A 15,310-nucleotide genomic window follows, 5' to 3' on the forward strand; every position below is an offset into this window, starting at 1 on the left:
GCAGGACCCACAATGCAGCTGAAACAAGAGAGGAAACCCGTGCAGATCGTGAGCTGCGCTTTCATAAATCTGGGACCAGCCGGTGACATCATTGGCAATCACTGGCTGGCACAAATAAAGCAAACCACTGGCAGAGGTGGAGGATGAGGGAGATCAGAACTGAGGAAGGTATCAATACTGGGTGCCTCCTGGGAGTCCCTTCAGGGGGAAAAGCTTGCAGAGGCTGCTCCTTACCCCGGCAGCAGCGACAGAGGGAGCAGGGAGCCAGAAGCAGATCCTTACACCAGCAACAGAGGGAAAATGGAACTAGAAGCTGTTCCTGACCCCAGCGACAGCAGCAAAGGGAAGGTGAAGTCTGGAGGGGACCCTGACGCCAGCACCAGAAACGGAAGAACTGGAGAGCCAGACAAGACTCTCTACGCTATAAGAGGCGGGATCATCGAGGGTGGATCATTGAGGGGGAGGAGACTCTGCCTCTGAAAGGCACCAGATGGAAACAGCATGTAGGGAGGCATAGTGAGGTCACGAGAGATGGGGTGCCAACTCTGGCTGTGAGAAGTGACCAGCAGCCCCTGGAGGGGCTGCCAGGCACCTGAAGGGGGATGCTACTAAAGAAGGAAGCGAGGGGGACCGTAATCCATAGAAGGTTGGGAAAAGGGGACAACAACCCAGACAAGAAACCACAGGCTACCCCAGACCCATGTAGGTTTTAACTCCTGACAGACCCTTAGAGAGGCAGGTATCGGTATGCTGGCAGAAAGGCCTGGGAGAGGACCGCACAGGTCCCTCGAAACAAAAGTGGATTTTTTGGTTGGTATTTGTGTTTCCCCCTTTTGGAGGGGTTGAGGAGTAGGGCCAGGTAACGTAGGCAGAAAGACGGTAGCAGAGCTCTTTTGAGCCCTATCTTCGCTTGGGACCCGAAGGGGAAAGGGAGTTGGCCCTGAGACCCAAGTTAAATACCATGAGCAATCCGGGACTCTTCAAGCAGCACACCCTTCAGGAGCTACTACCCCAGACGTGAGGGGGACTATCCAGACCAACATAACCGGGGGCACAACGGTGTCAGGAGTACGGCTGGAGAAACACAGTGATCTGCTGAGGCTTAGTGTAAGGCTGTGGTATAGGGGAGGTAGAGCCCCACAGACAACCGTTGGACAGACCACCCGCCAACAAGGGACCCCAAGTGGTCGGATCCTACCACTGATAAAACATTTAAAGTCATGGCAGGAGAGATTGGGGGAGACCGCTCTGGGAGTAAACATCCACTTGACAGCCTACAGGAGGCGGTAGGGCAAACATCACTAGTCACTTGAGCCAAGGCCGTACGTGACCAGGTGTTTGAGGCCGGTCGGGCACTGTGTACTATTAAAAGTAGGCATGTATGTGTACCAGAAGTTATTTTTTCCTTAAAAGTAGAAGAAATATAATCCCAACAACACTAGTGTATATCTTAGATAAAGAGTCTTCTATTTTCTGCCATGTCTCTGTCTTTTCACAATCAAACATATATTTAAAGTTTGTTTTGGGGATATTACGAACCTCTGTTCCATCAAGTACATTATGAATAGGATGAAGTAGGGCATCTACCACTTCACTAGTATATAAACATTCTCTAGCACATTCTGTTTGGTCACACAGAACTTGTAGCACCTCCGTAACAAGGGCTGCAGGAGAATAGTCACCTGACAAAAACAAGAAATATCACATTTTCAATATAAAAGTGATCACTAAGATATCAATACACATTTATGTAGTTGCTTACATGAATCATCCCTTATTGGGCACTGTACAATGAAAGAAAGTAAGAAACAAAAAGAAATTTTGCACAATTAACCTATCCAAATGAAGTGGTCAAATACAAAACTTACTAAAATTCTCTCCTTTACACAGAGCCTTAAAATGTAATGATTAAATAAAAAAGGTAGTATTACCTGTGTGCACAGTCAGAGTTGTCTTTGGACAACTTGGAGAGCAATAAATAAGTCGAATAAACAATACCAACAAGTCTGTTAAGGATATGAAGTCTACAAAAAAAAAAAAAACACAAGCAAGAAAGGTATCTGTAAATAAAAGATCTCTGTAAATAAAATAAAATGTATATGTTTTTCTGCTTTATTGTGGTTAACAGTTTTATCAATAGAAGCCAGATTATAATAATATTGGACTGTAGATACATATTGGCCAACTGCTTTGCCAAGCTATTTCAAGATCCTCTAATAAAGCTTGGTCCTGCTCCCAACAAAGTTAACTGGAGTTTTACCCATTCTTTCAAGAAGGAAGCTGCCTGTAATTTGAAACGTATGAACAGTCGGGCATAAACTACAGCTAGACATAGCTAAAATAAGTTATAAAACCAATTTCCTGTAAATTTTCTATATGAATATAGATTAAACATCTCAATATAATCATGATTTGAACTTTCTTCATAGAGCTATTCCTCCATGAATACTTTCACTACAAATGCAATAATAGAAACCTAACAGAATATTGATGACAAAAGAATTAAGATCTGTGCTCAATTATCAAGATGCTGAACAGGAACATTCTCCTAGAACATCTACTATATTTGAAAATATAAACACTACCATCAGACCACTTGCTTTTGCCGCCTGTTTCCCTTACCTTTTCTGTTTTCCAGCTGAACAGGAAATAGGTTTCTGCCTTGTTTATATATCAACAATCTTCCTAAGAGGCACAGTGAATGAACAAAATAGATGTACTGTAATTCTTGTCCTGTGTAGAAAGTCTTCTGTTTATTGCCTTAAAAAAATGAGTGTGTATTTTAATTTGTTTACATTTTACATTATGTTCCTGCCTACTACGTATTTCTATTTCAATAAGCTCTAACAAAAATGTTACAGTATATATGTAAGGGAAATTGCGCAGACAACATAAATAAGCAACCGTTAAAAATAATTTTTGCATCGTTTGTGAAAAAAGGATATATAACTATTTCAAAAGCTTACGTACAGAGATGCTATGGGTAAAAACAGTGGATGGTATATTCTTATTTTGCCAGGAAATGCTTAGATACCACAGTAAAAAGAATCTAGAGATTTAAAAAATCTAAAAAGTGTATGAGTAATGCCATGCATGAAAAATTAATTACTTACTATACTGTTGGGAAAATGCATTATTAACCCTTGAAGTTTCATCAACTGCTGACTCCCATGATTCAAAGTAATAAATACACTGTTGAACAGCTGCATTAATCTGGAAGAAGTAGGGAAAAACATAACACACTAAAACTTCTAATATTTCACAATAAAATGTTATTTTTCAGATCCCAGCATCATGAACCCCACTTAACTTTGGGGTATTCATGGGACGTTATATAGGTTTTCTTACGTTTCTTTTACTGATTGTGGAGGATTGTGGGCTTAACTCTGAGACAGACAGGCAGATGAGGAACTGGCTGCAAGATAGGACTCAGAGAGTTCAAGTGAATGGATCTGTGTCATCCTGGCGAGAACTGGGCAGCAGTGTCCCGCAGGGGTTGGTGCTTGGTCCAGTACTTTTCAACATTTTTTTTTAACAATTTGGATGTGGGGATGAAGAGCTCACTAGCCAAGCTCGCAGACGACACCAAGTTATGGGGAAGTGTGGTCAAGCTTTAAGATAGGCTAAAGTTACAGGTAAACATAGATAGGCTAGCAAGTTGGGTGGATAGGAGCCTGATGAAGTTCAACGTCAAGAAATGTAAAGTGCTCCACCTTGGGGCGAGCAACCCCCAACGAACCTACAGGTTTGGCAGCAACAAACTGAGTAGCACCACAAATGAAAGGGACCTGGGGGTAATAACAGACCACAGTATGAATATGAGCTATCAGTGCAATGCTGTAGCCAGTAAGGTAAATAATACTCTGTCATGCATCAATTGATGCATCTCCAGCACAACCAAGGAGGTACTGCATCCAGCTCTGGGCACCACACTTTAACAAGGACATGAACAAGCTTGACAGAGTCCAAAGAAGAGCCACCTATATAATCAGAGTCTTAAAATGCAAGCCATATGAGAAAAGGCTGAGGGATCTGGGACACCTCAACCTAAGATAAAGAAGGCTGAGAGGGGACCTGGTAGAAGCTTACCGCTACACTAGGGGAGTATATCAAGGGCTCGGTGAACAACTGTTCACCCGGGCACCCAAGGGAAAAACTAGGAATAATGGCCACAAACTCCTGGAAAATCAATTCAGGCTCAACATTAGAAAAAAACTTCTTTACAGTCAGGGTGTCCAGACTTTGGAATAAACTCCCTCCAGAGGTGATGCAATCACCTACCCTGGAAATCTTCAAGAGGAGACTAGATAGTCACCTTGCTGGGGTCACCTGACCCCCAGTTATCTTTCCTGCTTGGTGCAGGGAGCTGGACCCGATGAGCTTCCAAGGTCTCTTCCGGCCTTACAACCTATGAATCTATGATATGGCGTATCATTTTGCCATTCCCAAACACAGGTAGAAGAAGCTATCATTGGGATGGTCATCCAAAGTTGTCTGCCTGTAATGAGGGATACAGATTGCAGCTATATTGGTCTACAGGCAAAAGGAATCAGCACTTGCAATAGAGGTGGTATCTTTTATTAGATCAAGTATATATTTGCAAAAATAATTCTTTATATACAAGCTTTGGGGCACACTCACCCTTCTTCAGGCATAGGAGAATGCAAAATTGTAAAATTTCTTCTAGGTGGAAATGAAATTTCATATTTCACAGAGGAGCTGAAGGTGTTGTAAGATATCTTGGTTGGCTCATCTGTGAAATATGAATTTTCATTCACACCTAGGAGAAATTTTACAATCTTTGCATTCTCCCATGCCTGAAGAAGGGTGTGTACATCCAAAAGCTTGCAAATAAAGAAATTTTCGTTGGTCTAAAAAAATATATCACCTCTACTATGCTGCCTGTAATGAGAAATTCAACCCCTCAACAGAGAAGGCACCTCAAAGTAATGGGTCATTGGATAGAGGAATTCCAGTTGCTCTGGCAGGAAAAAAAGATTTCTAGAGGATTCTGAGACTCATGAACAATTAAGACAATGGTGACAGAAGTGGTAGTTGCTGACTGGAAGGTACATAGGGGCTGTCTAGCAGTCATCATCTTTGAATCATCCCAGGGTATGGCAGAGTCCAGATCCCTGATGACTAAGGCTAGCTTTATCAGCAGGAAGCCTGATCCTTGGAAATACTGGTCCTTGGGGAAAAAATCATCATCATAAGCCACAGATGCATGATGATCCAGAGCAGTACTTTTTAATTTTTCCACAGTATGGCCCCCATTTCCTCAGGATATCCCTCACTCCCAACCCTGTTTATTGCAACCCCATCTACCGATGTTGCAACCCCGTTCAGGGTCACGACCCACAGTTTGGGAACCACTGACCTAGAGGATTATTCTGAGAAGAAATACAGAGGTACTGTGTAGGTACTTATGAAAGCTAAGATAGTATGCTCCTCAAATAGCAATAAACAACAAAAAACAAGTAGGAAGTACAATACAACAACCATAAATGTAAACTTACCAGAAGTTTATATTTCTTTTCAAGGAGCCTAAGCACCACAGTTCTGCTATAATATGCATGCTAAAAGTACAAAATACAATTACAAACAAAAAATTAAAAGATAGAAATACCAAGCTTACACGTTGCAATACAAATCACTGAGCTTCTTTGGAAAACAAAAATCATAGTTCAGTTCACCAATTTTATTCCAAGAACTACAGCATATAATTAAATATACAATATATTTAATTCTTACTCATGTTAATCAGTGTTGTTTTTCTATTTGCACTACATTAAGCCAGCAGTAACAATGAGAGATTTACAATGAAATTACACTTGCTTTAGAGTGAAAATATGAACAACATGCAGTTCCACATGTAACAAGGTATCAAATCACTAACTACTCCTAGATGACGGGCCACATTTTCAGATGTACTGTGAACTGTGAAGGGGAAAAAAAGAACAAAACAGATCTTTCCGGTTCTTCTACAGATCAGATAATTCCAATATATAGAGAAGCCTCCATCACACTTTAAAAGAAGCTATTACATAGCCTTCCATTTGTTGTTTTGTCTCCAAACACGCCTGAGACTACTGTCATATACTTTTCCCTGTCTTTTTATACTCCTCCCCGTCAGCTTTATATATAATTTGGTAGTATTACTAAATACCTACTTTATAAGAAGCACCTTACTCTTCGATTCAAAAAATCTTTAGCAGCTGTATATGATATTGTCTATTATGTGTATTATCACAATTATAATCCATAAAACATACTTTGGACCAGGGGCAGGCAAAACATAGCCCGCGGGCCAGATCTGGCCAACCAGACCATTCCAACCATCCTGCAGGGCCCTCAAAAATTTAGAAAATTAATATATCTGCCCCTGGCTGCCTGTCAAAGATGACAGGAGCCAGGAGCAGTAGGACCCAGGGGAAGTTGCTAGCTGGATCAATTGGCTTTAGAAGCAAGGCCCAGCTGCCCTGCCCCTGCACCCCTAGCCAGAAGCCCTGTGCCAAGCAGAGGGTTCTAACCTGGGCTCCTGGGGCTGGCTGTTCTTGCCTCCCTACGCTGGTGGAAAATTCAGATGGGGGGGGAGGCAGGGGAGGACTGCGGGCAAATCATCCCAATCCTCAGGGTCAGGCCAAGCCAGCTGCTGTAGTCCCAGCACTGAGGTCAGGAGCCACATGGTGCCAGAGCAGCCAATGAGCAGTGGAAAGGAACAGCAGCAGTGGCAGGCAGGGAATTGCTGAAAGAGGCAGCAGGCGGGGGGGGGAAGGGGCAGCGAGTGGGTGCATAGAGCTCAGTGACAGCTGGGTGGAAGCATGAGGTCCACGCCAGTGCAATGGGCCAGGGCTAGCAGAGGCCCAGAGCGGGCAGCAGGAGCACAAGGCAGAGGGCAGCAGGAACACAAGGCTGAGCTGGCAGGGGCTCCGGAGCTGGGCTAGCTCCCCCTCTCCAGGCTGGTGCAGCCTGGCTTGGCTCCAGAGCCCCTGCCAGACCCCACCCCGGGCTCCTGCTGCCCCACTCTGGGCCCCACCAGCACTGTCCCTGGGACACTGGTGTGACCTCGTGCTCCTGCTGCACTCCACTCGCTTGCCCACTGCCACTTCTCCCTGCTTGCCGCAGCCATTTACCTGCTGCCACCAATCACCTCCACCCCTCCACCGGTGGCTCTGGTACGTTGCGATTTCTGGCTGCAGCACCAGGCTGCAGGATTCAGCAGGAGCCAGCCCGGCCTCTATAATTCTTGGCTGGCTCTGTGCAGTACTGGCTGGGCTGGTCCAGCTCCTGCTGCATCCTGCAGTATCCGCTGTGCAGCTGAGACATGGTACTGGAGCATCAAGTGGGGAGGAGGGAACTGGGAAGCGAAAGAAGGGCAGGTGCCCTGGGGCCAGAAGCAGCAGGAACGCAGAGCCCAGGCTTGGAGGAGCGCTGCAGGGGGCTCTGCCTGCCACAGAGGGAAGGTGGGCAAGTCTTTCCCCTCCACACATGCCACATCCCTCCCTAGCCACCCTCCCCCCACACACACTTACAGCCCCCTACTAACTCCATACCCACCCACACTATAGCCTCACACACACCCACATGCTGCCCCACCCCACACATACACACGTCCCCCACAACCTCCCTCACAGACCCACAAACCTGTAGCCACCCACCCACATGCCCCTACAATACACAAAACTAAGACGACAGTTTAAGCTATTGCGCAATCACCTCCGTGTACACTACACAAACATGTAAATCAGGACAAAAAGATTTTTTCTGAAATCAAATTAATGAATGTTGTAGTAAATATTTGATTTTTAGAACATAATTTGGTATTTTTCTGGTTCCAAGATGGAAAACTGTTGCTGAAAGGGGTACTTTTGGGAGGCAAGGGAAGGGACTTCTGGTGGCAAAGGTCAGGGGCTAGGGGTGAGACTTCCAGTCCCCAGATGGTGACTAGGGGTCACCTTTCAAGGGACAGGGCTACGTTTGCAGCCCTCGATGACTTGCCAAAACTCGGTAAGCGGCCCTCCGACCAAAATAATTGCCCTCCCCCGCATCCATCCTAATCCTTATGCATTAAACCCTTTAAAATAAAAAAAATAAAAAAATCTCCCTTACCATCCATTTTTTAAACCAATCAGCTTTGATATCAAGCATAGCCAGAAAGTATACTGGATCCAAAAGCTCTGGAGAGACAAGGTGGTTTTGCTCACATCTTATTGACAACAGTGATAAGGTACTCTCCACTATTTCCTCCATATACCTGAAGATATGGTTAGAAAGAAAAATCAGACAAGTGTTAAACTGGATTAAAAATTATGCTAGTATCTTTCAGAAATAATCTTATAAAACTGGACATTTTTTTAATTAATTAAAATGAATATATTTACTGTAAACAAACTGCACTGCCTTTAATTTGTATTTTTCAAGTTACTTTAGCCCTTGTTGCTTCTTTTGAAAAAAATATCGTGAACATTTTACAAATCATCTTCTCAAAGGATACCATAACACTACAACTGTGGGAGCTTTATTCTTGCCAGCTCATGGGGAACCTGGGATAGGGCTCCCCCTGCACTGGAAATGAGGTACAATGGGATCCAATATACGATCCCATAATCATGCCTCCTGCCACACACATGTGGCATGGCAGGAGGCACAACTGTGTGGATAGTGCATTAGATCATATCACACCTTTACCTGTATGTTTAGAGGGGCCCACAGTGTGTTAGTATTCTGTGCTGAAAGGGAGCAGTGGTTATAGTTCATGTCAACCTGCAGGCTGAAAGATAGTAGGGGCAAAGGCTAAAAGAAACAGAGGACTAAAAACAAGAAGCTGAAACAGTTACGGGTAATTGAGGAAAAATGGGACTTTATGACTATGGAAACATAGGGTGGTAAAACCCAAAACTTGCATAGATAGGGTCAGCAGAAAGGGTGAATGGCACAGTAACCCTTGACTGACAGAGAGAAAAGATTAAGTCTGCACCAAATGAATTAAAAACAAAAACAAAAACAAAAACAGTCTCTTTCTCAGTTAAATGTATACTGAGAATTGCACACCTTACAGCTAGAAGGGACTATTATAATAATCTAGGATGATCGCCTGCATAACACAGACATCAGAATTCCACAAAATAGTGTCTGCACCGAGCGCACTACTATTCAATGAATAAATCTGCAGTAGTAATCTCCATGTGATCTATCAATTTGAGTCCAAATCAAAGGGGACCTATAGGGATTATGCAGGGATTAGCAACAAATGTCTATATACCAGGACTGCAGTTATTAATTCAATTTATGGGCAGCATCTCTCTTAAATTTAACTTTTTATACAAGGCTTTTTAATTACTTTTTCAATTATTTTTAATTAACAGGGGAAGTAGTGGACCACTGTTCAAGTGTTAGAGTAGTTTTGTGATCCAGCTTTCAGAACATGATACACAAATTTGAGTAAGACAAGAGATGCGAACGTAGAAATTACTGAGAGACAGCTTACCTGTGGTTTCACCCATCTGCTCTATCTTGGGGTAAGTAGAAGCTAAATCACAACAGTGCAGTAATTAATTCAGGGATAAACTGCCTGTAACAGGGAACCCTCGCCCTATTACCAGAACACAGGTTGGCCGCTTTAAGATCAGGACTTTCTGGGCACAGAGCGCTGGTAAGGTAGGGGTTAATAGTTGAACCAGGCCAGCTGGTCAGGTGACCAGAAGGGGGCAGGCCAGGACTATAAAAACCCTGGGCTGGGCAACAGTTGAGGGTCCAGCAGCCAAGGGAGAAGGAGTGTGTGTGAGAGCTCCACAGAGAGGCTGGGTAAGAGGTCCAGAGGCTGAAGGAACTACTGAGGAAACTGGAGAAGCAGCTGCAACTCCAGAGGAAGGACAGTAGCCAATGATGGGGAGCAGAAGCATGACCCCTGAGTAATCATATTTGATCATATTTTTCTGGTGGTGGCTATAGCCCATGGACAGACTGTTTATAGGGCTTTTTTGAATAACACTAACAGTTTGAGCAAGGCTAGTGGGGAAGGAGGCGGCCTCATTGGTACCCCAATGCACCGTGGGGACCTGGTGCCCATGTGGACACAAGATCTGATGTGTACTGACACCAGTGCCAGAGAAGGCACAGTATTCAGGGTACATAGGCCTCCACACTAGTGTGGGGGCAGAATTTTGGGAGGTACAGACCTCAGCGCCAGAGGGTGCAATCCTAAAAGGCCAGGGTGGTCTGGTCTGGTGCCCCTGAGGTACAGTTTTGGGTTTTTTTGCGTGGACTGGGACAGCGTGGGTTTGGGGCCATTCCCTGGCCTTGAACTTGCAACCCCCTAGCTGTGGGGCCAGCAGCCAGGCCTCTGAGCCAGGGAGGCTGGGCTTTAGATTAGAGCAGAAAGGAAGGTCACAAGCCTCAAAACAAGGAAAAGGGCTACAGCCTCTGAGTCAAACCCTGTTAAGTGGGTTTAGATGGGGCAGCCAAGCTAGAGAAAGGCAGGGGTCAAGGCCCACGGAGGTGGAAGACCCCCAACATACAAAATATAATAGGCAGCCTCCCGCTTACAAGAACATCAGTATAACAATTTTCCATCAAGACGTGGCAGAGAGTAGAGAGCGGGACACAAGAAACCTTAAAGGGGACTCCAAGGGCACCCCACATAGGACATGGATAAGAGGGAAGATGGCGCTGGGGAAGGCAACTTGTTACACTGCCCCAGTTTATCTTCAAATTACTTCAAGGCAGAGCAAATGAACTAACATACATTAAGCTCCCTTCCACTTTTAAAACAGTATAATTTGTCTGCCCATTCCCTCAGCCACTCCCTACCTCCCTAACAAACACACATTTGTATACACATTAAAGGCATGCATTTATCAAAATACTAGTAATGATAACATTTAAAAAATCATCTTAGAAAAAACTGGCCCATTACACAAGGTAACATACTTTTCTGGATGACGTATCCAAAAAGATGGAGCCTCTCTCTGGTATTCATTTAAAAGACGCACCTGTGAACATAAGTTACAATAAAAAAAGTAAATAATACACATTTCAATAGCAACTTTAAAGGTTCTAAAAACTAAAATAAAATAGAAAGCTAGTGTGTACCTTTTTAAGTAAACGAACTATGTCTGGATTAGTTACATCTATACCAGCTGAAATAGTATGAACATGATTTTCTCCAGAAAGAAAGTACAACTCTAAGTGTTTTGCTGAAAAAAAAAAAAAGGGGGGGGGAAAAGGAAATTCCCACATTATTATTTGCCAGCTAAGAGTCCTGTATTATTTTTTAAAGAAATTTAAATTTTACTTTAAGCGACTGACAAGTTTATGAAACAAACAAAAAAAAACCCTCCTAAAATGTACTTGCCTAAACTTGTGTAGACTTCCCTTGTCATACTAAGTGGAGACGAAGAAAAGGCCTTTGCATAGAATCTCAAAATTCTGTCCTAAGATAAACCAATAAAAGAAATAATTGTTTATTATTGAACAATTGAAATGTTTTATTATATGGTACAAAATATGATGTAACGGTTAAAAATTAACACGTGTTTAATTAATAATCCCTATCCCAATGAAAGGGAATCTACACTGATGTACCAACTACCACATTAGTCTCATCGGTCATCCAAGTAAGGTGGCTTCTTAGAATAATACGAACCAGGTTCAAGCTGCAAATTGAGATTGTGTTAGCAGAGAATAAGCTGGATTTAGATCTAGAAGAAGCACCAAAGACCAGATATTCAAATTCAGAATCAGGTGAGAAAAGTACCGTGACCACCAAAACAGCTCCATCATAATTTCACAGACTTAAAGTTTTTGACAGGATGTAGTAAAAAGCACTTTAGCTAACCATGAAGAAGCATGACATCAGTCCCACACTGATAAGTCTTATAGAAGAACTCTACAACAACACAAATAGTATAGTCCTGCTTTACAACAACATTGTGGAGGTTTGCAGTATCAGTAGGAGTACGCCAAGGATGTTTTATCTCACTATGTTTATTTAATTTATACCTGGAACAAATCATGTCAGATGCTTTAGAGAACTTCACTGGAACACTGTCAGTTTGCATAATGAGAAGTTAACAACCTTTCATTTGCTGATGACATTAATCAAATAGCTGGAACTACACAAGAGCGTAAGAAAATAACAGAAAGGCTGCATAAGTTTACAAAGAGACATGGAACGGAAATTGGTGTGGAGAAGAGCAAACTAATGATAACATCAATGAGTAGCAATGAAGATTCATCAGTAAAAACTGGTTATGAGAAGCTAGAAAAAATAACACTTTAAATGCCTTTAAGCAAGCATCACAGAAGATGCTACATAAAAAAAAGAAGTAAAAATAAGAACAGTCATCCCCATTGGACAACTAGCAAAACTAAAAAAAAACTGGACAAGCAGCAATATAACAATGAAAACGAATTTCCACCTACTACTAGGGTTGCCAACTCTGAAGCTATTCTGGGAGATTTCCCCCTGGAACACGAAGTAATTTCATTAATAGGGGTTCACCAATACAGATTTTTTGGGCCAATACCGATGGCCGATTTTGTTTGTTTGTTTGTTTTAAATAAGCCATATCGGCTGTTACTGATTCAATTACTGATATGCAGCCTGGCAGCTTGGAGAGCAGTGTCCAACTGGTAAGTCTGTTGTGGGGCAAGAGGGGAGGGAAGGAGTGTGGGGGGAGGTACCACACAGCTGGGGCAGAGCAGGGGACAGAGCTACAAGTGGGCTGTACTGTTCCTAGTCATAATCACAATCTCCCAGATTGCTTTCAATAGTCACTGGGAGATAATGCCAATTCCAGTAGACTCCCAGCTGATCCAGGAGGGTTACCAACCCTACCTACTACAGAGGTGGGCAGAATCTGGCCTGCCAAATACTTTCATCCAGCCCACGGTGCCCCTCAACAAACTGCTCCTCGTCCAGCCCTTCTGCCCATGAGGGTGGGAGCAAGGCACAAACCCTACTGTGCCTCACTCCCACCCTGTAGGCAGAAGGGCACAGCAGGGCAAGCCTTCACCTTCTGGGCAAGACTGCTAGGTCCTAGGGGACCTGCTTTGCTGCCATGGTCTCCTACTGGCTCTGAGCAGCAGGTAGGAAAGCAGTATGGGCAAGGCTGAAGCTGGATAGGAGAACAGAGCATAGGCCTAGGGCTGGCAGCAGCGTAGAGCCCACACCCAGGGGGTGGCGGCAGCACAGAGCTCAGCTGGGCTGTGTGTGGGTGGTGAGGGAGTGTGGGGACCCACCCACACACACACCCTCCCCCCCCAAACACGCCCCCTCCCCCCCCCTCTGCCCCAGCACACAGCCCCAGCAGGCAGTGGCAAGAGCAGTAGGCGGGGTGCCCATACCCCACCATACACATGCACACATCCACACCCCACCATACACCCCACCCGACAATATACATGACTAAGAACATAAATGAGCTATTACGCAATCACTTCTATATACAGTATACAAACACAAATCATGACAAAAATATCTTTCATAATAAAATTAAAATATGTTATGGTAGGTGTTCAACTTTTAGCAACAAGAAGTCAGCAAATATGAACCCTCACTCAAAATTATAAGAAGAAAGATGCAATGATTTGGACATTTAACAAGAAGGCCTGGCACCCTTACCAAGAGCATCCTGCAGGTTGCTGTGGAAGGATGAAGAAGAGGAAGACCTAAGACAAGCTGGACCACCAACATCAAAGACTAGACGGGATTAAAACTGACTGATTCTACAAGGATTGCAAAAGACCAGAAAGAATGGAGGAGAGTTACTGCTATAGCAAAGGTGGCCCAAAAGTCAGTGCAGCCTCAGGACTGACTTGACTAAAAATTATTCCATGTTATATTCAGCATTGCATTTTATTTATATTACCTAATAAATGTGCCCTGTATTTTACAAGAATACAAAATAGATTTGTGGCCCTAAAAACTTACAACCTAAAACCAGACAGAGACATTATACTTTTACTGGTATAAGTGATCGGAAACTGGGCTATAGCTGTAACAGATCAGAGATTTAGTGCACATAGACTGCTTTAAAAATGGTGGAACTTGGTCTAAGACTTGCCCTGCTCCCCAAGCCCCGAAATAGGCAAATATGCATTCTGTTCATTACGAATCTAAACTATAACGCTTACAGAAAACCGCTCAATTTAGATTGATTCTGTCTCACGGTTTTTGAATGTCTACACGTAGCCTAAAAGGAATAGTGTCCCTGTTTTGCAATTCACTTCACCAAACCACAGCCCCATTGATCTATGCAAATGCAGGATAGGGGTCTACATTAACACATTTTTAATACTGGCCTTCGATTATTTGATATTAATAAAATGCAAACAACTCCCCAAATAACACCACCAAACAGGCACAAGACGATAAATAAATGATATCATTAGAAGCAGCTACAACTTCTTTGGTTTTGGCAAATTAGAGGGACACTGTATGAAAAAAAACTGCATTTATATAATCCTTTCCCCTCAGGAAAGTGCCCCACAGATAAAGCCAAAACAAATGAAAACAGACTAGTTTTTTTAATCCACTGCATATGCATCACAACTCACACTTCAAAGAGTTTTGCAACTCATCCAAAGTATAAGGGAAATTACTGTAGCAGTTTGCATCAAGTAAATACTAGAAATAAAATATATAGAAAGATTTAACATTATACCAAAAGTTTATATGCATGAATGCATGCACACAGCAATATTTATTTCCTTTGGAATGCTGGGAGATGGTTAGTTAAAAAAAAAAAAAAAAAAACAACCCCTCCCTCCCCCGCTAAAAAAGTGCTTTAAAAATAACTTTTGTTTAATTTCAATGACTAACAATTTGGAGAGGGGAAGTCTTTGTTAAAGATGCATTCATGCCCCCCCCTCCCTTCAGTGTGTACTCTCTTATATTTGGAGAATTTTCTAGGAAAACCGGGGGGGGGGGGGGTGGAAATAAGTTTAAAGAAAGAACAAGCAGGAAAAAATGTTTAAAAAGCAAAAAAAATGTATTCCTCATACAAAAAAGGAAAAGGAAAAAAGTTAACTGTCTGGGATTAAAACAGCTTTCTCACTTATGTTCCACACCACTGGGGGCATGTCTACACAAGACACTTAATGCACAGTAGACTAACTGTACTGCGCATTAGCACGTCATGACAAATGTTGTGCTAATGCACAGCAGAATTAAGTCTACTGCGCATTAAGCGTTATGAAAATACTGTGTGCCAGCACTACTGCACAGTAGTGCCAACCAGGGTGGATAAAAATCAGCTATTTTCTTAATTTAAAAAACGAATTATTTTGATTTAAATCACATTAT

The 15,310-nt window shown here is 43.0% G+C and overlaps 1 protein-coding gene across 1 annotated transcript in view; it reads right to left on the reverse strand.

Moving 5' to 3' along the window:
* TBC1D32 (TBC1 domain family member 32) overlaps positions 1-15,310 on the reverse strand; it is a 163,443-nt gene that overhangs the window by 120,595 nt on the left and 27,538 nt on the right. Inside the window, exons 7-15 of the mRNA XM_090038703.1 lie at positions 11,357-11,435; positions 11,095-11,198; positions 10,933-10,994; positions 8,113-8,257; positions 5,520-5,579; positions 3,114-3,213; positions 2,623-2,760; positions 1,932-2,024; positions 1,540-1,682 (exon numbers count right to left, since the gene is read on the reverse strand). Of these exons, the coding sequence (XP_089894829.1) occupies positions 1,540-1,682; positions 1,932-2,024; positions 2,623-2,760; positions 3,114-3,213; positions 5,520-5,579; positions 8,113-8,257; positions 10,933-10,994; positions 11,095-11,198; positions 11,357-11,435 (924 nt within the window). The remainder of the gene's footprint in view (positions 1-1,539; positions 1,683-1,931; positions 2,025-2,622; positions 2,761-3,113; positions 3,214-5,519; positions 5,580-8,112; positions 8,258-10,932; positions 10,995-11,094; positions 11,199-11,356; positions 11,436-15,310) is intronic.

This window comes from Crocodylus siamensis, chromosome 1 (assembly GCF_052110815.1).
Source record: "Crocodylus siamensis isolate JL-2025a chromosome 1, ASM5211081v1, whole genome shotgun sequence".
In the NCBI taxonomy this organism is placed as follows: Eukaryota; Metazoa; Chordata; order Crocodylia; family Crocodylidae; genus Crocodylus; species Crocodylus siamensis.